Source organism: Limulus polyphemus, unplaced genomic scaffold (genome assembly GCF_000517525.1).
Source record: "Limulus polyphemus unplaced genomic scaffold, Limulus_polyphemus-2.1.2 Scaffold313, whole genome shotgun sequence".
Classification (NCBI taxonomy): Eukaryota; Metazoa; Arthropoda; class Merostomata; order Xiphosura; family Limulidae; genus Limulus; species Limulus polyphemus.
In genome coordinates, this window is record NW_013665923.1 from 96,126 (window position 1) to 118,474 (window position 22,349).

At 34.2% G+C, this 22,349-nt stretch overlaps 1 protein-coding gene across 1 annotated transcript in view; it reads left to right on the top strand.

Moving 5' to 3' along the window:
- LOC106457293 overlaps positions 1-19,517 on the top strand; it is a 33,185-nt gene extending 13,668 nt beyond the window's left edge. Inside the window, exons 2-4 of the mRNA XM_013916682.2 lie at positions 11,590-11,796; positions 13,746-14,075; positions 19,192-19,517. Coding sequence (XP_013772136.1) covers positions 11,612-11,796; positions 13,746-14,075; positions 19,192-19,312 — 636 coding nt within the window. The 5' untranslated portion in view covers positions 11,590-11,611 and the 3' untranslated portion in view covers positions 19,313-19,517. The remainder of the gene's footprint in view (positions 1-11,589; positions 11,797-13,745; positions 14,076-19,191) is intronic.
- The last annotated feature ends 2,832 nt before the right edge of the window (positions 19,518-22,349 follow it).

Sequence of the window (22,349 nt, forward strand, 5' to 3'; positions counted from 1 at the left end):
AAAAATCGATTTTTGTGTGTCACGTGGTATGTTGAATGCATCACTGGTTCAAATTAGATACTTATAAAGTCAAAATACTAAGTCTATAGATTCGTACGAATTAGAAACTCAAATACCAATATTGACAGGCTACAATATAAAATAAGAACGTCTTATCTTTTCTATTTGCTAAGATATTGCTCATGTAATAAATCGAACCCAGTGACATCCCGCCCACCTCTTTTCATTTTTGGAAACGTTCATTATATACACTTACTTCTATATATGACACGAATAACCAATCGGAAGCGCAGAAGGTCCCTCTAATTGCTTTCTCAGCCATTTTAACGGGCTTTGACCCCAATTTCTTTCTTTTGAACCAATATTTCAACGAGGTAAGGTGTATCTGCTCGAAATTTCATATTTTTTAGACTAAAATACATATTAGTTACTAAGATTGATAAATTATAATGGAATTCTATGGTACTGGTGTAGTAATTTATGATTTTTTAGTTATTCAAACATATATAAAAAACCTGAAAAAAAATCAGTTTGTTTCATATCCTCCACGTGCAAAATTTTAAAAGGCTTAGTAACCTAAGTCAAGCATCAACCGAGTACAAAGGTCGTAACTAGAAGAGATAATTGTTTGCTTTACTTCTTTATTTAATGTTCTATATTTTAAGAAAAATATGTTTAAGAACTTATTTCAAAATAGCAATAATCTATATACATATATAATGTATAATAATTGAAATGTAACTGTATTTTACAAAATACTAGTATACTAAAACACAGTCAAAACAGGCCACTTTGTAAAGACTAAAGATCAGTTTAATATTATTGGATACAGTAACACGAGTGGACGTGTGCCGCGTCATTGTAACTTTTGTATTGTTAGCCAGGCACAAATGAAAGCTCAATAGAATAAAAATAATAAATATAAATGTATAATGTTAGTAGGTTTAAGCTATTTAGTCTAATCATTTATGTTTTCGTGTTATTATCTGTTTTCATTCTAGAATGAAAGAGGCATAATTTATATATATTTCCTAATTTTTTATGGTTGTTACGAGATCGGTCAAATCTACCGAACCCGTACAGAGATTCATTAGTGACAATAACAGATAAAATTTAAAGTTTTTTTTCTCAAGAAACGATTGACAACTATCTGGACCTTATAAAGATTTCGCATGTGAAATTTGAAGACTTTCTGATGCATAAAAATATTTTTAATCTTAAAATGAAAATTACTTTGCATCATAGATAAGCAACATGCAAAAAGAAAACAAAAAGGCATGAGAAAAACATTGCTTTACAAACCATAACACTTGATAAAAAAAATGATATTTTGCGTACGAAAACATTGTAATATTTACTAATAATGTGCCAAATTTCATTAACATTCGCTTGCTAATTTAAAAGTTGTAGCATGAAAATTATAACAAACATAAAATGGGACAGAGCCTGTGCTGAAAGAGATAATACATTCATCGCTCAACTAGACATATAGTCCGTTGATCAACTATGTGATTGTGTGTGTTTTTTAGCACAAAGCTACACGATGGGCTATCTGTACTCTGTCCATCGCGGGGAAATTAATCCCGAATTCTAGCGTTGTACGTCCGGAATAATTATCGCCGACCCACCGGGGAATTAATGTGAATTGGTTAGTAGTAATTTTTTGTTTAAATTATAGACAAGAAATGCTATGCTTGGATCCGTATACATGAAATGAGGAATAATATGACAAAGATAAATTTAGTCTTATACAGATCAAATAATATTTTCTGAAGTATCTGCCACAATTGTTCACACTTGAGTATGGCGTGAGTGTTGAATTTATAAATATTCCAATATAGACATGTGTTTTTATTATGTATACAAAAATGATTAAACAATAGTCCTGTCCGTATGTGAAAGTCCCACTACTTTGGTGTGCAACAAATAATTTATTTGTTTTATTGCAAAATCGCACAATGGACTATTTTCGCTGTAACAGCTGCAGGGATCAAACTTTAGAATTATAAGCTTTCAAAAACTTGCTGCTGTCCCACTGGGAGGTACAAACAAAAAGGATCATTATTTTTGGTGTTGTTTGTTTTGAGTCTGAATGTAGGTTGTTTTCTGAATTTGTAGTGCATACTGGAGAGATTTAGACATCCTGGCAATAAAGTTAGTAAAAACCGACTTCTTCTCCCCATATCATAATTTTATTTCAGTCATCATTTTGCCATTGCGGCATCATCAGGGCGGAAACGTTGGCTATAATGTAAGTGTTTTTGGAAGGAGATGATGATAAGCATATTTAAATCAAGTGGTCTACCTAATCCTTTACTTGTTATGTGTTAGAGAGATGTTGATATGGGTAGTATACCTAATCCAATAGTTTGATATGATGTGTTTTTGGAAAGAGCTGTTGAACTGATGTTTAAATCAAATACTCTACCTTACCCTGCTCTGAGGTCGTAAGTATGCAGCAAAAGCAAGTTAACAAAAGGATGTCATTATTACGCATATTTTAGCCCCTAGGCCGAAAATAACGTTTTATTTTGTTTTGCAAAATATAAGTAACAATTAGTTCTGAATACAATTGACTTATCTGTGTCGTAAAGCAAACATGTGTGACGGTTATAATTAGCCGATCGAAAACTTTATTATCGCCTGGCTTTTTGTTGTGTAAACAACGTAATGTGTAATACAAAAGGAGCATCACTAAATACGAAGTTGGTAATTAATGTGGGTGTGTGTTATACTTACGTAGATAGGATATGCTTATTTGTCTAGTGTCTCAACTTGTCATGAATTGGCGAACACGTTTCGGTGAAATATGCCAGAGGAACTCAGTCGAAGCCCAAAATATCGAGTTTAAAAAGCTTTGTGTAAGCAAATAAGGGGTTTGAAGCTGGTAGCCATTATGATTTTACCACTTTACTGCCACAAATGAGGGCTCAATTGTGCGAGGAAGTCGGTGGTATAATACCTAAACCGACGCCAAAATCATAGTACGGTTTAATACTGCGCGTAGCATGTGTACCTGTCTATCAAATCAACGGTTCGTGTACTACGGATCATGCTAATCGAAGGGTGCTGCACACGCCCCATTTATAACATTACTTTTCAAGCTAAGCATTACCTTGGTTAGTATATATATATTCTTGGCAAATCTGATTCATGTGTTTTTGGAAATCAAACCCACGTATGTGCCTATACACATCTGTGTTTGTAAAAATTTAATCGTAAGCATTACAGTTAGTATATACGTATCTATAGTTATACATCTGTATTTGGAAAATAGGCTCAAGTGGTTAGCATGTATGTATGTATCTGAATGTATAGATCTGCATTCGAAAAATACATAGATCTAACAGTAACTTTCGTTGCTGAATAGTTAGCAAGGTTTGCAGTATTGTTGTTTATAACAAGTGTTGTCCCTGAAAATGTGTTTTCCTCGTGAGAAGTATAATTAATCCACGTAAAAGCAGTTCTTTTTCTTTTTGTGTGTTTTTGGTTCCTACTTGTTACTGGCTCGTATTTCTTTTTCTCCACTTTTTATTCAGAATATTTATGTTTTGCAAATTAACCGTAAAGAACGTTTAGACTCTTTCATTAATGAATTAATTTCGTAACACTATCACTTTGAAACATCTATTGCAAACACTTTTTACTGTTGTTAAATAACAATCTACACAATGTGCCCTCCGCGGGGATATAACCTCGATTTTTAGTGTTATAAATCTTCAAGTTTGCCGCTGAGTCATCAACGGGATTTTTATTTCTTTGTTGGATTTCACGCGAAGCTACACCAGGGCTATCTGTGCTACCCGTCCCCAAGTTTGAAGTGATAGACTAGGAGGAAGACAGCTAATCAACATAAACCACTGCCAACTCTTGGGGTACTCTTATCAGACAGAATAGTAGGACTTGACCGTCACTCCTATAACGCATCTGCGGCCCCTGCGGAGCACAGTTTTTTGGCGGTAACGTAACACGAACCACGGAGCCTCAGCTCAATATCTTAGCACTGTAGCGTGGTTTTAGAAGACATAAAAAATATAAAAGCTATACATAAAAATCACGGTTAAACACTTATTAAGAACGAAAAAGCAATTAGTAATATAGTAATTCAGCTTGCCAGATGAATTTTCTTGTCGTATGTAAATAATAAAATATTTTAAAAATCAAAACTCACAGGATTTTTATTTTGTATGGAAGTGATCAAAAAATGAATTTACACACTACTAATTCTTAGGTTTGTTTGTTTGGTGTTAAGCACAAAGCTACCCAATGGGCTAGCTGCGCTCTGCCCATCACGAATATTGAATCCCGGTTTCTAGTCCGCCTAATTCTTAGGAGGATTTTGTTTGCCCATTACCCATTCTTAATTACCAGAAAGGTTCATTTACCCATTACCAAGTCTTAGTTACTTGAAGATTTTGATTAGTTATTACTAATCCCTATTTACTCAGTGCCTGGATATTGATTATCATTATTAGATCTTGGTTATTGGGGGGACTTCTTCTACCCATTACCAACTCTTAGTTACTTGAAGATTTTGATTAGTTATTACTAATCCCTATTTACTCAGTGCGTGGATATTGATTATCATTATTAGATCTTGGTTATTGGGGGGACTTCTTCTACCCATTACCAACTCTTAGTTACTTGATGATTTTGGTTTCTTTTTACTAATCCTCAGTTACTTTCTGCGAGAATCATGATTATCATTACTAGATCTCCGTTACTGAGAGGACTTCGGTTCTGCAGTAGCAACACTAACATATAATACCCGCGATCAAGCTCCACCATTATCCCCAATTATTTCTATCAATACCCCAAATGCGGTTCTGTACCCGAAAAAAAAATCCCGTTACCCTGTATGCGGGGTTACGAATACAGTTTCAAACGTGGCGCCTCTGTATCCCCATGGGGGAACCAGAAACACAAAATTCAATGCTAGATTCAGGTTTATCAACCCTGAAAACAAACTCTGAGATCCCCATCGTTCTTGGTTGGCCTTCTGGAAATGTTTTAATCCACACTTGGTAGGGAAACTACATTATACAGATAAGAACAACCCTCGGGCCACCCTTAGTTCACCTACCAAGATTGGTCCAGCTAACTACAAAACTGTAAGAAGATTTCATTGACAAAAAAACTCATAAACACATAACGTTAATTCATATAAGATTTAGCTACTGAAGTTGTTTTGTTTATCCATTTGTAACATTTTATTACTGGAGTTGTTTTGTTTATCCATTTCCAACATTTTATTACTGGAGTTATTTTATTTATTCATTTGCAACATTTTATTACTGGAGTTATTTTTTTTTATCCATTTGCAACATTTAATTACTGGAGTTATTTTGTTTACCCGTTGCTAGCGTTTAATTACTGGAGTTATTTTGTTTACCCGTTGCCAACGTTTAATTACTGGAGTTAATTTGTTTATTCGTTGTTAACATTTAGTAAATGATGTTTTTAACTTATAAAAGTCGACTTAGTGAAGTTTTACCTCTATCATCATGTGTGGAGATCAATAAATACTTTTAATTTATAGTAAGGAACTTTTTGATCTATCTAATAACTTTGAGAAGCTTAAAATAATCATTACTTATACTTTATTTCTGTGTTATTATTATTATTTTCTGCATTCATTAGGATATTGTAAGTGTACGTTGGTCATGAATATCAATTGTATGGGGAAACACCTTAATAGTTGCCCATTACTTAGCTGTCACAACTAGGTGTTTGGATGACAAATTGGGAAGAAAGAAAGACGCACTAAAAGACGCACAGACAATTTATTCTGTTTTTTTTCTAAGTTTTTTTTTTTCTGCCTGGTAGCTCAGCGATAAGCTTGAGAGCTTATAAAGCTAAGATCTGGAGTTTGGTCCCTACGGTAGGAACAATGCAGATAGTCCACAAGTGTATTTGTTTTCCAGCGTATGTAGACGTAAGTTTTGGCATAAATATTCGTAGTCACATGGAGGACGGATATGGCTAAGGGACCTGGATATGAGTTCAAAAGATCAGAGATTAAAATCGTAGGTGTCACTTTTCTATAACGGAATAACAAAAATAAGTAATGTAGCCAAATGTGCCACATAATTCGCCTGTGTTGTGTACTAACGTATTTCAAAATCAAAAGATAAAAAAGCAAATAACGGGAGTATTTTTGTATTTAAAGGTGGATTAGCGGTTCGTGCTCTTTTGGGTACATAAATAAAGCTTTCTTTATCAAGAAAAACGTCTTTAACTTCATTGAATCGTTTACATAATGATTTCATCAAAGTTATGTAAGCCATAAAAATAAAATCTGAGGTTGTTGCATATAATGTTATGCTGACGTTTCCTTTTATATCAGAATATATTAGGCCTGTTTGCTGCTTTTTAACATTTAGAAATGTTCACTTTTCAAAAATGTCAAAAGGTCATGTTAAACTGAGCTTATCGGGAATTTTTTAAAGGCTGTTTATAAGATATAAGTGCCCCCCAGTGGCCCAGCGGTATGTCTGCGGACTTACAACGCTAGAATCCGGGTTTCGATACCCCTGGTGGGCAGAGCGCAGATAGCCCTTTGTGTAGCTTTGTGCTTAACTACAAACAACAGATATAAAAATATTTCATACTTAGCCGAAAATTTGAAAGAAGCTAGGTAGCCAGCGACAGCAAAAAACCATTAGGCTTGTAAAATGCTGCTTATATGGTAAACTGAGTTTAACTTTGCAGCGTGAATGTGAAACTTACGTATGGGCCTACGATGATATGTTTCTTTTGTGCTACTATCCATATAATGCTTTCTAGTAATATTAGTATCATGAACCACATATGAATGTATTTTTCACATCACAATCTTATCTCTACTTCATACACTTACGAACCTCTTAGACTTCAACGGCTACTTAGAGCCATTTCTTAAAAGACCATGTTGTCTGTTTGTTTCGGACTTTTTCTCAAAGCTGCACAAGGTTATCTATTGTAGCCCCTAATTTCGAACTGGTATACTAGAGGCACATCAGTCTTATAATGCACCACTGTCTATAAGTGCAGAATGCGATTTTGTGGCCAATGGACACGAACCATAGACCATCGAATTCACAGTATGACACCCTAACCATTAGGTCGTGCTTGGTCCTTTAGTTAAAAAAATCCACGTAAATTACACCAGTAAATTATTACAACGCGATAGTTCAATCACTAATTCATTTTCTAAAAGTTACGTTTCATTAACTTTAAAAAATTCAGAAAAAATTGACGTAATTGGTCAAATTGATGATTAAACCTACCAATAATTTTAATTGGTTAACAAAAAATTAAACTTACTTTCAGTTTTGTATATTTTTGAATTTCACGCAAAATTACTCGAGGGTTACATGCGCTAGCCGTCCATAATTTTGTAGTGATAGAGGGAAGGAAGCTAGTCAACACCATCGACCGCCAAATCTTGGACTATTCTTTACCAACGATTAGTAGGATTGGCCGTTAATTATAACTCCCCATCGTTGAAAGGGCGAGCATATTCGGTAATAAGATTCAAATACGAGACTCGCAGATTGCGAGTTGAGCGCTTTAACCGTCAGGCTCTGTCAACTTGTAGTTTTAATGAGTTAAATATGTTAACAGTTTTACGTGGTCAACCAAAAAGCCTAACTTTATAACATATAAAAATTCTTAAAATATTCGAGTGTTTACTTAAAGTAAAAACAAAAATAAACATGCGATTATTAATTAGGTAACTACTAAAGTTATTTACAAAGTAAACATATCAATGATATGACCATTACTGTAATGCGTAACTAAACTACACTGTGACAATTACTGTAATGAGTAACTGAACTACACTGTGACCATTACTGTAATGAGTAACTGAACTACACTGTGACTATTACTGTAATGAGTAACTGAGCTACACTGTGACTATTACTGTAATGAGTAACTGAGCTACACTGTGACCATTACTGTAACGATTAACTGGACTATACTGTGACCATTACTGTAAGGAGTAACTGGACCACACTGTGACCATTACTGTAAGGAATAACTGGACTACACTGTGACCATTACAGTAACGACTAACTAAACTACACTGTAACCGTTACAGTAACGACTAACTGAACTACACTGTGACCATTACTGTAAGGAGTAACTGGACTACACTGTGACCATTACTGTAAGGAGTAACTGAACTACACTGTGACCATTACAGTAACGACTAACTGAACTACACTGTAACCGTTACAGTAACGACTAACTGAACTACACTGTAACCGCTACAGTAACGACTAACTGAAATATACTGTAACCGTTACAGTGACGGCTAACTGAACTACACAGTAACAGTTACAGTAACGATTAACTGGACTACACTGTAACAGTTACAGTGACGGCTAACTGAACTACACTGTAACAGTTACAGTAACGACTAACTGGACTATACTGTAACCATTAGAGTAACGACTAACTGAACTACACTATAACCGTTACAGTAACGACTAACTGAACTACACTGTAACCGTTACAGTAACGACTAACTGAACTACACTGTACCGTTACAGTAACGACTAACTGGACTACACTGTGACCCTTACAGTAACGACTAACTGGACTACACTGTAACCGTTACAGTAACGACTAAATGAACTACACTGTAACCGCTACAGTAACGACTAACTGGACTATACTGTAACCATTAGAGTAACGACTAACTGAACTACACTGTAACCGTTACAGTAACGACTAACTGAACTACACTGTGACCCTTACAGTAACGACTAACTGGACTACACTGTAACCATTACAGTAACGACTAACTGAACTACACTGTAACCGTTACAGTAACGACTAACTGAACTACACTGTAACCGTTACAGTAACGACTAACTGAACTACACTGTAACCGTTACAGTAACGACTAACTGAACTACAATGTAACCGTTACAGTAACGACTAACTGAACTACACTGTAACCGTTACAGTAACGACTAACTGGACTACACTGTAACCGTTACAGTAACGACTAACTGGACTACACTGTAACCGTTACAGTAACGACTAACTGAACTACACTGTAACCGTTACAGTAACGACTAACTGAACTACACTGTAACCGTTACAGTAACGACTAACTGAACTACATTAATTTATACGGTTTGCTTTATGTACATCTACATTCACTTTATCCTTAGTGCCAAACTCTAATCTTAATCATTCGTTTTTGTTTTTTTACGAGTTCATATACAATCGACAGAAGTGTGATTCTCTGGAATTATGTACATGTGTAATCCCAAAGGATGATTAAAGTTGGAACAAATCCCACTTTGTGACTTTTCGCGGCAATAAAAATGTGCACGTGTGGACTGAAAATTCTGGTGAAAACTTTTTTTTCCCTGTCAGAGTAAATATGCTCTCAATTTTGTAGAAAGAACTTGCTGGTTTTAGTTTATAACACAGCAAATAAGAATATAAACGCATGCACGTAATCGTTTTCAATGTTTTTTGGTGTCAATCATTTAATTTTGCTATTGTTAACAGTACACTGCCATTAACCCAGAACTCTTTGCTACTTTACTGAGACTTAATTTATTCATCCATTGCTTCTCGTTTTTCATACCTAACTTAGATTACGAATGTAAAGATTCTATGTAAAGAAAGGATATTCATGGAAGTCTCATATGTGTTTTAACAACTTTATAATTTAACTTTATTTGTAGTAAATTGTTTTGGCACATAAAACCAAAATTATTAATCAAGTGATTAAAAGAAACGTCTCAAACAAATGAATCTATTATTCTCAGACAGTTTGTTAGTGTACCTGAAATAATGCGTGTCATCAGGAAACTTTTCACCTAATCTTTTCACCGGCATTGCCAGGTGGTTAGGGCGATCGACTCGCAATCTTAGGGTCGCGGGTTCGAATCTCCGTCACACCAAACATGCTCGCCCTTTCAGCCGTGGGGGCGTTATAAAGTTACGGTCAATCCCACTATTCGTTGGTAAAAGAGTAGCCCAAAAGTTGGCGGTGGGTGGTGATGACTAGCTGCCTTCCCACTGCTAAATTAGGGACGGCTAGCGTAGATAGCCCTTGTGTAGCTTTGCGCGAAATTAAAAAAACAAACAATCAGCCATTATTATTGGTTATTATTCATTCAGAGGGATTTTCGTGTTTATAGAAACTATGAGTGGTTTTTGTGAGAGCTTACTTTCTTTTCAAAGTTACGTATAGATATAAAATGTCTAACAGATGTATGCAAACTTTTAAACATGTTGAGTTGAACGGATGCATACATAACAGTATCTTTCTTCAGAAAGTATTTTAATAGAAACGTTAGATTGTTAGTCATTTTACATTTTCAGCCAAACGTGCAGTTGAAAATAAGATGTCTTTATATCGGAAGTTTTAACACAGGATCAAGATAATACGCCAGTCAGATTTTAAACAAGTTTGACATTTTTTTTTATTTCGAAGAAATAATTTTATTTTGTAATTTCTGTAAATAGTATTTTTTTTTTTTAGTAAGACTTAAGATGAGTTAAGTTTATTTAGAAAACAGATCTTTGAAGTGTTTATAAAAATTTAGCTTCGCTTAAAACACGATCATTAATTTTTGCGTGAAATAATTGTTAATCTTTGTGATTGTTGAAAAAACATTTCCACTAATAAAAACGACTTCAACCTTTTACTGTCTAATTCTAAATTCGACGAATTCCTTTGAGTTGCTGCTTAATATATGCATGGGAAATTTGGAAATTCAAATATAGAGATAATACACTATTTTATGAACGTTGTTATTTTTCACAAACAAAAATAAAATAAAATGAAGCAATTACGGTTAAACTCTTTGGTGTCACGTCAGCTTTAATTTTCAAATATCGGTTACTTGTGACTTTCTAGCAGTTAAAATATGAATGTTATTTCTTTAAACACAAAAGATCGAGTTCTTTATTTTACACCACCTAGAAACACACCTAAAACTCCGGCAGCGTACCAATGATCTTGTTCAAGGGTTTATACTGTTATTTTACACCAGATAGAAACACACCTAAAAGTCCGACAGAGTACCAGTAATCTTGTTCAAGGATTTATACTGTTATTTTACACCACCTAGAAACACACCTAAAACTCCGGCAGCGTACCAATGATCTTGTTCAAGGGTTTATACTGTTATTTTACACCAGATAGAAACACACCTAAAACTCCGGCAGCGTACCAATGATCTTGTTCAAGGGTTTATACTGTTATTTTACACCAGATAGAAACACACCTAAAACTCCGGCAGAGTACCAGTAATCTTGTTCAAGGATTTATACTGTTATTTTAGACCAGATAGAAACACACCTGAAAGTCCGACAGAGTACCAGTGATCTTATTCAAGGGTTTATACTGTTATTTTACACCAGCTTGACACACACCTAAAACTCCGACAGAGTACCAGTGATCCTGTTCAATAGTTTATTTAGCAGTTTGATAATTAGCCACATAAGTTTAGTTAAAATGTCGAATAATGTAAAAAGCAAATGTGGAATGGAGAGATTAGAAATTAATGTAAGTAAGGGATCGCATTAACAACAAAATGTAAACGTTAATATTTGTTTTTGCTTGATTTCTAGTGCTAAATTGTATCAAGAAAAAATGATTTTCTTCCACGCTCGACTAGAGACCATTTTGGTTGTCTGCAGTTTTCTCAGACTCTCAATGTGTGATCAGGATGGTGATGAAAAGAATAAGTATCCTTTCGTTCCGGCCCCTCCCGGCCAGCGACCAGCATGTGCGAAACCTGGAGCAACTTACTGTGAGCACGTGGATAACTATCCAATGTAAGATAACACGCAGGACATCCATAGAGATTCTTTTAGAAAATCTATGTTTGATCGATCATTATAAAGAAATACTAGTTGCTATTGGGCATGTTATAAAACTGCTTTTAGCTTCTAATTACAAATATTTTCTTTTCAAATAAAGTATGACCAAATTCAAACTCTTTAATACATTTCTTTGTTGGAGTACATAATAAGAGTGTCTTATTTTTCACAACATTTCAGTTTTTCAGAATTATAACGTAAGATCCATTGGCTAGCTTAAAATAATTGTTTATTTACTGGGTAGAGCTTTTTATAATATTATATAAATATATATTTGCTTCAGAAGCTTATTCCTCAACCAAGTAAGAAGTTAATTCCTATTTGATATTTTTAATGCGTGTAAATATTCACATTGTTCCTTTAAGCATTTATTAAAAAAATACATCAAAATTCGTTGCAGTGACATTCAATAACCAAAAAGGAATTCTCGTTTTTTTGAAAAAGAAAATCGCGCGGTAGACGCATTTACGCTACGCTTGTGTGTTGCTAATCATTTAAGCTTATATTCCAGGAGTTGAACACCAGAAAAATTAAACGTTTAATACTTTGTAAGAAAAATGGTTAGTTCATTCAGTACCTATAGAAAACTGATTGTACAATGAAAAATAAACCCAGAAAAAGGTTCGCGACTGAGAAAAGATGACCCAAAGAGAGGGAGTATATACAGCTTTTATATTCTAGGGTCTAGCCAATGTTTCTTTGAACTGTTAGTTTGTTTTTTGTGAACGATTATCTGTGATGCTTAGAAATCGGTTAAATAAAAAATAGTTTTTGAAAAAGAAAGGATTCGAGTTTTCTTATAGATGTTCATCTTGAAGTAAAACTATCTTAAGTTATAATGTAAAATTAATTTGTCCAAAACTTGCAGTGATCTAAATTAAAGATTTTACAAGTATTTATGGATAAAGTCGTGATTTGAATAATAAAGTTTTCAAGAAAGAAGTTATTTTGTGTTCGAAAATTAAAATCGGGGGGTAACTATGTGTCAAAATTCATCCATGGTATCAAATATTTTAACGCAATTCTCGTAGTTAAGAAGAGCTATAAAAATTCATAAAAATTATATATAATAATATGTAAATCAAGCTTGGTGTTGTGTGGAGCTGCCGCTAAGATCGTTGCTTCTTTTATTAAATTTCGTGCAAAGCTACTCGAGGGCTATCTGCGCAAGCCGTCTCTAATTTTGAAGTGATAGACTAAAGGGAAGGCAGAGAGTCAACACCACTCACCGCCAACTCTTGGGCTACTCTTTGTACCAACGAAATTTGAGATTGAATGTCACATTAGAACACTCTCACGGCTAAAGGAGCGAATACGTTCAGTGACAGATCTATTTACATTTAGTTCTTAAACTTGGTATGAGAGGGCGCCAGAAGCTCAATCCAATATGTGTAAATACAGCCCTTAAACAAACTAAATTCTTTGAACTTTCACTGTAACTACAATCTTTAAATTTTCACACGAGTATTTTCAGTACTTGATTTTAAAAACTATCATTTGAACTTTAAAAAATACACATCTTTGGGCCAAATGAGAGAAATGGTGTAAGATACTTCTCATAATGTATTTGGCTTTCCCTCACTTAGAAGCTCCCTCATGTGGTAGAAAAATCAGTTTTCTTGTTCTTGAAATAACATCCATATATATATATATATATGTACATACCGTGCAGATTTAACTGAAAATAGTAAATAAGTTGTTTTTACTAGCAAAACAAAATAACATATCATCATCACATTGCAAATGGATAATCAGTTTTTAACGGAAGTTTCATAGTGCATTATTGTTTCCCTTTTGTTCTCTTTACACTATAATTTTCCAAACTTTTGTCACTGTTTAATTCAACAGATTGACGGTTGTTGTGTTTGAAATACTCGAACTTATGCTTGAATTTCTAACAACAGAGATGCTGTAACTTCTGTATTAAGAGAAATTCTGGGAGAAAACTTTAATGCGTCTTCAGTTTCTGTGGACGAACGAGAGGGGCTTCAGGAACCGCCTGAAGAGTTAATTGGTGGACCTCCTCAGAGTAAAGACAGGCCAACAAGATCTGTCGGTCTAGAAAGTGAATTTAGCGATAAATTTCAAGACCAGGGAGCCTCCTCCTGCTGTCAAGGGAACACGATTGTTCCGAAAGTTGCTCTCAACAACAAGAAGCAATGGCGTTTCATTGCAACTCATATTCCAACAAAACAGGGTATTGTTGAACAAAAAATATCCATTATCCCGTGTCAGTAAGTAAAAGAAATATTTTGTCGTTTTCAGTTTATTAAACCTGCATATCAGACATCCTATAATGTAGCGAAAAGGTAGTTTCAGTAATGAAGTTTAATAGTCAGTAACTAAGACCGATATTACTTTAGTGTATTGTAGAAAACTGTTACGACTCTGCGCGTTTCTCTCTGATAAGAATTAAGACATTATCTCAGTAAACGGAGGGTTAATAAAACAACAACAAAAACGTGCCTAATGAGTAGTATTTAGTTATTAAAACATTTCATGCCAAAGTGGTCTTTAACATTCCTTGAGACAATATAGTCTTTCATAGAAAATAGGCTTTGCAGTCAAAGTTGTAAAGCATAAATAAAAACTAGAGCAAGAAACTTCGTGATAAAGATCTAAATATGTTATTATTTTGCTTGTTACCAATGTTTATTTTTCGTATTTTCAGTCGAGAACACAAAAGGAATTTATTAATCCTCATTATATATGGCTACCTTAGTATGGCTGCCTTTTGGTTTCCTCAATTAATTTGACCGGAAAGAGCAAAAATATCACTCTTAAACAATAAGCTGGGTAAAGAGGAAAAATTCATATGGGTCATTTTACGAACCAGTTATAATAACAAGTTGAAGTTCCAGTTTGAACAGCAAAAAAAAAACTATGAAAACACGTAAAAATATTTCAATCAGAAGGTAAAAAAAATCCAAAGATTAAGAATTTCAACCAAATGTCCTAATTAAGAATTTAGAGTAGGGCCTATCTTTGCTAACTAAGTATTAAGTATTTACTGTGTGAAAGGTCCTTAAAAGCAGACATGACATAAAAACTTTAAAGATTAAAGGCTATTAAACATTTATATATCAAATGTTCCTTGTTTCATATTCTGTTTTTAGGATGAAATATTTAAGTTTATTTCTTATTATGCTTGAAACAACGGTTAAAAGTTTCGTTAACATTTTATTTTTTATCATGTTTGCTTCTAAAGTCTTTGACTATTTCAAACCGGAAATACGCATTTGTTCGACAACAACAACAACGAATACTATCAACTAAGATCTATTAATTTCAAATTAGGACCACTATGCATTGATAGTATTTTGAGTTTTTTTCCAAGAAAATTCTGAGAAAAAAAAAATCCAAAAATATCAACTTTAAATCTATTATTATTTTTCTTATTTTAAATTGTTGTGAATTTCGCGCAAAGCTGCACGAGGGCTATCTGTGCTAGCCGTCCCTAATTTAGCAGTGAAAGACTAGAGGGAAGGCAGCAAGTCATCACCACCCACCGCCAACTTTTGGGCTATTCTTTTACCAACGAATAGTGAGATTGACTATCACATTATAACGCTTCCACGGCTGAAAGGGTGAGCGTGTTTGGTGGGACGGGGATTCGAACCCGCAACCCTCAGATTGCGAGTCGAGCGCCCTAACCACCTGGCCTTGCCGGGCTTTTTCTTATTTAAAAAAAAAGTAAAATTAATTTTAAAATGCATCTAGTTAAGAATGCAGCAAGAGAGTTAGGTAATTCTGGGACTTAATGGTATTGATAGTATTAAGGAATCCAATACATTTGAGGCTAGGTAATATAAATTATTTGTTGTTTAAGAATACACGAAGACAAAAAGAAAACAAAAAAAAAACGGTATCAATGTATCAGATTTTCGCGCAAAGATACATAAAGACTATCTTCGCATAGTCGTTCGTAATTCTAAACTGATATACTAGAGGGAAGGCAGCTAGTTAACAGTACCAACTGCCAACCCTGACCGAATAGGGGGATTTGATTGTCATTCTTACAACACAGTGCTGAATACGTTTTTGCGGGAACTGACTGTGAACCCTGAATCATCGGAATCACAGATGGGGGCATGTTAGCCACTTGGCCATGCACATCTCAAAGTATCGCACCGATTAACAACGGTAATACATTTTCCCATGTTTTCAAAATATGGGTAAAAATTGATAAAATATGAATAAAAAAGAAGCTTAGGCAATGGCGTAACTACAATTTTTATGTTTGTCAGGCCCTTCGGGTTCCCTTTTGGTTCGGTCCCCCTCCGCAATTGTGTTAGGATTTCAATGAGTTGGGATCCAAATAATCCACAACAATACATCACCGCTGGTCTATCAATTATTTGTTTTAGTTATTTTTAGTTAAATGTTATCAATAGCGCATAGATAAACTTAAGGGTTATTATTCTGAACAACAGTTTGTTATACTTCTAGAAAAGTCACACGTTTACACGTATCTGTATTACTTCATTATAAAAATATATGTCGAACATTGCTTCAGCCATTTGATTGAAACAATATTTAAAAATATTTCCTTGGTTTTATTCACTTGATCTGTTTTATTTTATCACACTTGTGTTTTGGATGTCGGTAATTGTTGACATTCTATATTACGTTGACTTGAGCTCAGATCTTCGTTTGTAATGTTTTTATTCTTATTAACTCGAACCCTTACAAAGAAACAAATGATAACATTTTATCTAGCGCTTAGTGGTGATAAAAAAGTGAGCGCAAGAGTTAAATGATAAATGAGTCTTGTTATTGGTGAATTTCACGCAATGCTAATCGAGGGCTATCTGCGTTAGCTATTCTAATTTTGAAGTGATAGACTGAATGGAAGGCAGCTAGTTAACATCACCCACAGTCAAATCTTGGACTACTCTTTACTAACGAATAGTGAGAGAGTTCGGCGACAGTTTTTGATCCCGTGACCCGCAAATTGCATATCGAGCGTCCTAACCACCTGGTAATTTTTTATAGCAAAGCCACATCGGGCTATCTGTTGTGTCCACCAAGGGGAATCGAACCCCTAATTTTAGCATTATAAGTTCGAAGACTTATCTCTGTCCCACCAGGGGACCCAAAAATGGGTCTACCAGACTGATCTTATCTGTAAAATTAGTAATAATAAACTTATACCATTCCGACGTTTAGAAAGCTTAGTGAAAGAATAACCACATTGTGCTGTTAAAACCATGAATAAAAGTTTCTTATAGCAACTCGAAAATAATATTTGAAAAAAGATTATAAAATTTCATATTCCTGGGCTAAATATGTTTGTTACATCCTCATGTTTTAGTGGTATTTTCAAGTACAGGTTAGACCTACGAGACAAAAACACGCATGTACAAGCTACTAGTATAAAATTGTGTAATTATTAGATGGACATTGTGGATTTGTGGTTAAAATAAAAATGACAAAAATTTTTCGTATCACTGTACGTTTTGTATTCAAGCGTTTAGAAACTATATTTACACTACATAATGTCACGAAGTTAGGTCTTAGGAACATCGGTTGGAGTTGAGAGTGTGTAAAAAAAAAAGCGGCCCGTCCTTTGGTCAGACTCTATGAAATTAGGGGATTACAGTACTCTAAATCATTAGAAAGTTGTTGGAGTGATCGGGTATAGGGGGCAGCCTTTCTAGGTTCAATCAGTATGGGGGCTACAAGACCCCCTATGGAAAATACATTAATGGCCAGAAAGATAGGTACTTGTTCGGCGTGGGATTGAAAAGGGATACAAAATACAGGAGTTCAACGAAAAGAAAAAGAGAACCAGGAGACGCGAGAGAGAACGAATATACGATAGAGGCGAAGGAACAAAGTAATATGCTGCCAGTAAGAAACAAAACCTATTTCTAGTTCTATGAGTTATTGATTACCAGTAATAAACAGCAATTTATTACGTTTAAAATGGTATGAGACAATTACTGGTAGGAAAAAATACAACGTAAGTAAAGTTGATGTACATAAGAAGGGAAAATGAAATGCGAGTTTAGCGCGATCGTAACACACATGTTTCAACTCTCGAAACGTTAGGAGTAATGATTAAAAACTGTTGTCATTATATCCGATTTCGCACAAAGCTTGTGTGCTTTAGGCTCACAATTTAGCGTTTATGGCCAAAATTTCGATCCTTGTGCATAACATTTGAAGCTGATGTGATAACTCAAAGGGTCGCAAATTTCAATGAATTGTCAGTGTTATATACAAAAGCAGATGATGTTTATAAGTTTTAAAACTGCTTCGTCATCGGTAAGGTGCATGCAGTTGCAGTTTAACATCTTGTCATTGTGTAAAAAAGGTTAACTTTAGGATTTTGACAAAAAAAGTAACCTTGCACTGTGGAAAAACTAAGTAGCTGAAACCGGTGGCGTTAAAAGACTATCAATCAGTTATAGAGGAAATACAAGAATTGTAGAAAAATATTGAGTTGTTGAATGTATTGTTGCGCCTGGTGGTGGATAGAGGAAAAAGTTAAGGAAGTAATACAAAAATGGTTTGTGTTGATTCTTATTTGTCTGTAGGTTTTTACAACTTCCAACATTATAGAACAAGCCCTTTGTTGGCAGCTTTAACCTCCTACGCGTTATTTAATTTGGATAATGTAATGTCAGAGAAGTAAAGGCTGCACAGAAATAGAGTTATATAGCGTTGGCTTCACCAGCTGATGCCGCTATTTTATGGATCAAGTAAATTCAAAATTAAAGTAAAGTTGTATATAGGTTGTGGTGGATCACGTGGTTTGAAGCATCGTAGAATAGGTGGTTGACAGTACAGATTTATAGCAAGATGAGTTTTCATAAATCGCATAATTACTAGCCCTGATGAAGCCTCAATGACGAAACGTTGGCTCAAATAAAAAATTTATTATTATTATCTGGAGAGTAAATGTCGTTTTTTCCTAACTTTATTGTCAACAATGCAACAAGGATTTTTAAAACATGTTCAGTTATATATCATATCTGCTTTACGACAACTGAAAACCATCAGTACGGCCCTTACAATAATTAAACACAAACGCGAGAGAAATGGTTGTTATTTTTCTTTGAAGTTTTAAAAGTAATTTTATGTTTGCATACAAAACAGTCTGACTCTAAGAAAACCTTCTTAAAAAGATTGAACATTTGTAGCTTAAAAGTTGTAGTGAGTATTGAATACGTGTCACTCTTAAATACGACAATACCAAATTATTCCTCACTGTTTAACTGTCTATTCTGCTGTTTATTATGATAATGCGGCTATATTTAAAACTACATGAAATTTTAAATCACCGAATATTCAGAATATCAGGATTTTTAATAGTTTTAATTTACGATGTTTTTTGTGTTTTAGAAGGGAATGCCAAGAATGTCCAAAGAAGTTTGTAGCTCGATCCTTGGTGAGCCTGAATCCGATGGGAAGATTCGTGTTAGACAAGTTTCTGATTCCTTTCTGCTGTTCATGCTTTTCATGAAGTATCTCATAAAAAATCTTTTTTTAATTTTGACTAGCTTTCAAAGAAATCATTTTAAGCTTTGTCTTGTAAATTTTTCATGTTTTCCAAGAACCAACTCCTCCATCTTCAGGACAAGCAGTAGATTTTCCTGTCCTTTTCCATCAATACTACAGGGAATAACATTGATGTACAACCTACTTCGCCATAAAATCAACTGATTTTATACAGACAGTTTTGTTTTAAGAAATATGTTTTATTATAAATAAAAACATGTTAAAAGTATTGTTTGTCCCGAGGAATTCTAAAAAATTACACAATTTCTTATTAACAATTTTAATATGTGAGAATTAAAACACACAGAACAATGAACCGATCTTGATGTTTTATTAAAAAGTTAGTTTTAGAAGGTTTGTAGTCAAAGAGTTTTGGGCTTTTACAACCTGTTTCATAAACGCGGAATTCCACTTTGCCAAACGTTGTGTATAAATAGTTTTATTATGTTATCATTATTATTTCTTTTGATATAAGAAACCGAAATGATACCTTAATCATATCCTAATGATCCATTATTTAATTCTTAATTTTTTTTTTCATTAGAAATGTTCCAATAATCCTTCAAAGAACTCGTTTAGCAACCTCCGTTTCTGAGGTTATCACTCCATGATTTAATGCTCCGAATAGAACACATGTACATGTAGAATGGTGTAAATATACGACCAAAGTAAAGATTATTTAATAACAAACAACAGGTTCAACAAGACAACACTTTGATCTTTCAGGTGCTATCAATTTAAAACAGTAACTAAAATTAGTACAAATTTCTGAATATTATTTCTGGTAGCACAATTCGTTTGTAGCTGAAGACCTAACGCTTCCCTATGAACTAGCACCGACACAGGAATGCTCTCTGACAGAAAAGATTCATAGAGGAGATTGACCTGATTTCTGTACTTAAATCGGTCAGCGACTTCTGATGTATATATGTTTTAATAAGGTCCCTGCATAAAAATTAAAGCACAAAAAAACAAACAAACACCTGTCTGTGTACGGGTCCATGGAAGAGAATAAATAAAACAATTGCACGTGCATATGAAGACATTAATCTAGATAAAACCGAATAAAGTAAGAGTCAAATTGACTTTCGTAAGACAAGAAGGAACTAATGTTGTTTGTCATTAAACAAATTTGTGAATATACAACAGTTGTTAAGTGGCTCGGTAAACTAACTTATTTAAGAAATAGACATTTTTAAGAGACATTTAAAAAAATTATTCTCCTGGTGCTTCTGTAAAATGAATATATAATCTACTATTAATTTTGTCATTAATAATTTTTCCCTCACCAAATCAGATGCAGTCTATGTTATCAAAATAGTAAATCAAGGGAAAGACAACTACCGTGAAAGCCTCGTAACAAATAATTTTACTCATGACAAGGCATATAACATTAAAGAACACTCCGGGTAATACATTTAGTATGAGTAAAACATTCGCACTGCTCCAGTTTTACTTTGTCGTGGGTGCCTCATCAGAGGCCTTTTCTTCGAACTGCAAAATTTATTTTCAGCGACAATCACCAACGATATGCATAAAATAATCAAACTTGAAAATTCTAAAGTGTAATAGTAGGCGTTTTTCTTTTATGTTATATATATCACATAAAATATCTATTACAAATATCGGATATAAATACAGATATCATATAAAATTACAAATATCACATAAAATACTCATTACCAATTGGGTTAATTTTATTTCAAATTATAAAATTCAGATATAATACAAGCTGAGGTACCCGTCCTTTGTCCGGGTTATGAAGATAAAAAATAGTGTGTGTGTGTGTGTGGGGGTGGTGGTGTTATGATAAATAACACAAAGTTTTATATATGGTTTAAGAACTCAATATGTATATACTTAAAACATGGTATATACTGTGAGATGGTCAGGGTGACTTTGTGTTAAGAGGTAGCGGCCAAAGAGTGGCGGTAGGGGTGCTTTCTGTTACCCGCTTTCAACACCTAACTCTTAATGTCATTAGCCGTAGAAGAAACGGCTTTTCATATCAGCTTTATGGTGGCTGTTGGAGTAGAAACTTCAACTCAGTTTATATATTATTGCAATAAAGGCAGCCATTTTTTTCATTGCATTCCTCCACGTTTCTGTGTCCTCTTCCTACACTTTGTGTATGTTGTGTTATAGAAAATGTAACGATTTTTTTGTGTGTGCAAGAACGTGGCGCCATCAGTGAATGTAGTTAACGTTAAATTACGTCAAATATAATAAATTCTCAACAACAGCAATAATGAGGGGGTGTTAACTCTCATTAACATACCTCTGTTCCAAACTATCTTCCCACAAAGTTGGGTTGAGGTTGGCCCAGCGACTTAGGAGTAGTTAGATAACGGACGGAGAGACAAATAGACAGGCACACATATTTTTATGCTTTATATACATAGAGAGTTGTTACATTTTGGCAATAGTCAGGTAAGTATAAATTTCTGAAAGCCTTATTAAAAATATACACAGTAGTGTCACAGAATTCTACTTGGCAACACAAATCCTGGAAATTGAAAATTCCTGACGAGCTACTTAAATACTTTATTTATATCATCGCATGTTATAACCAGACGCAAAAAGAATTGTGATTATTCTGAAAAGCAAAGAGAAGTTCAGTAACATAATTCAGGGAGAGTCAGTGATTATTGGTAACATTTCTATGCTATTTCACAATAGTACAAGACTCAATGCCCATATATTACTTTAATACCTCCGTGGTAACTGAAGAGATGTTAGCTCAAACATCTTCGTGATAACTGTAGAGATGTTAGCTCAGACGTTTCCGTGGTAACTGAAGAGATGTTAGCTCAAACATCTTCGTGATAACTGTAGAGATGTTAGCTCAGACGTTTCCGTGGTAACTGAACAGATGTTAGCTCAAACATCTTCGTGATAACTGTAGAGATGTTAGCTCAGACGTTTCCGTGGTAACTGAAGAGATGTTAGCTCAAACATCTTCGTGATAACTGTAGAGATGTTAGCTCAGACGTTTCCGTGGT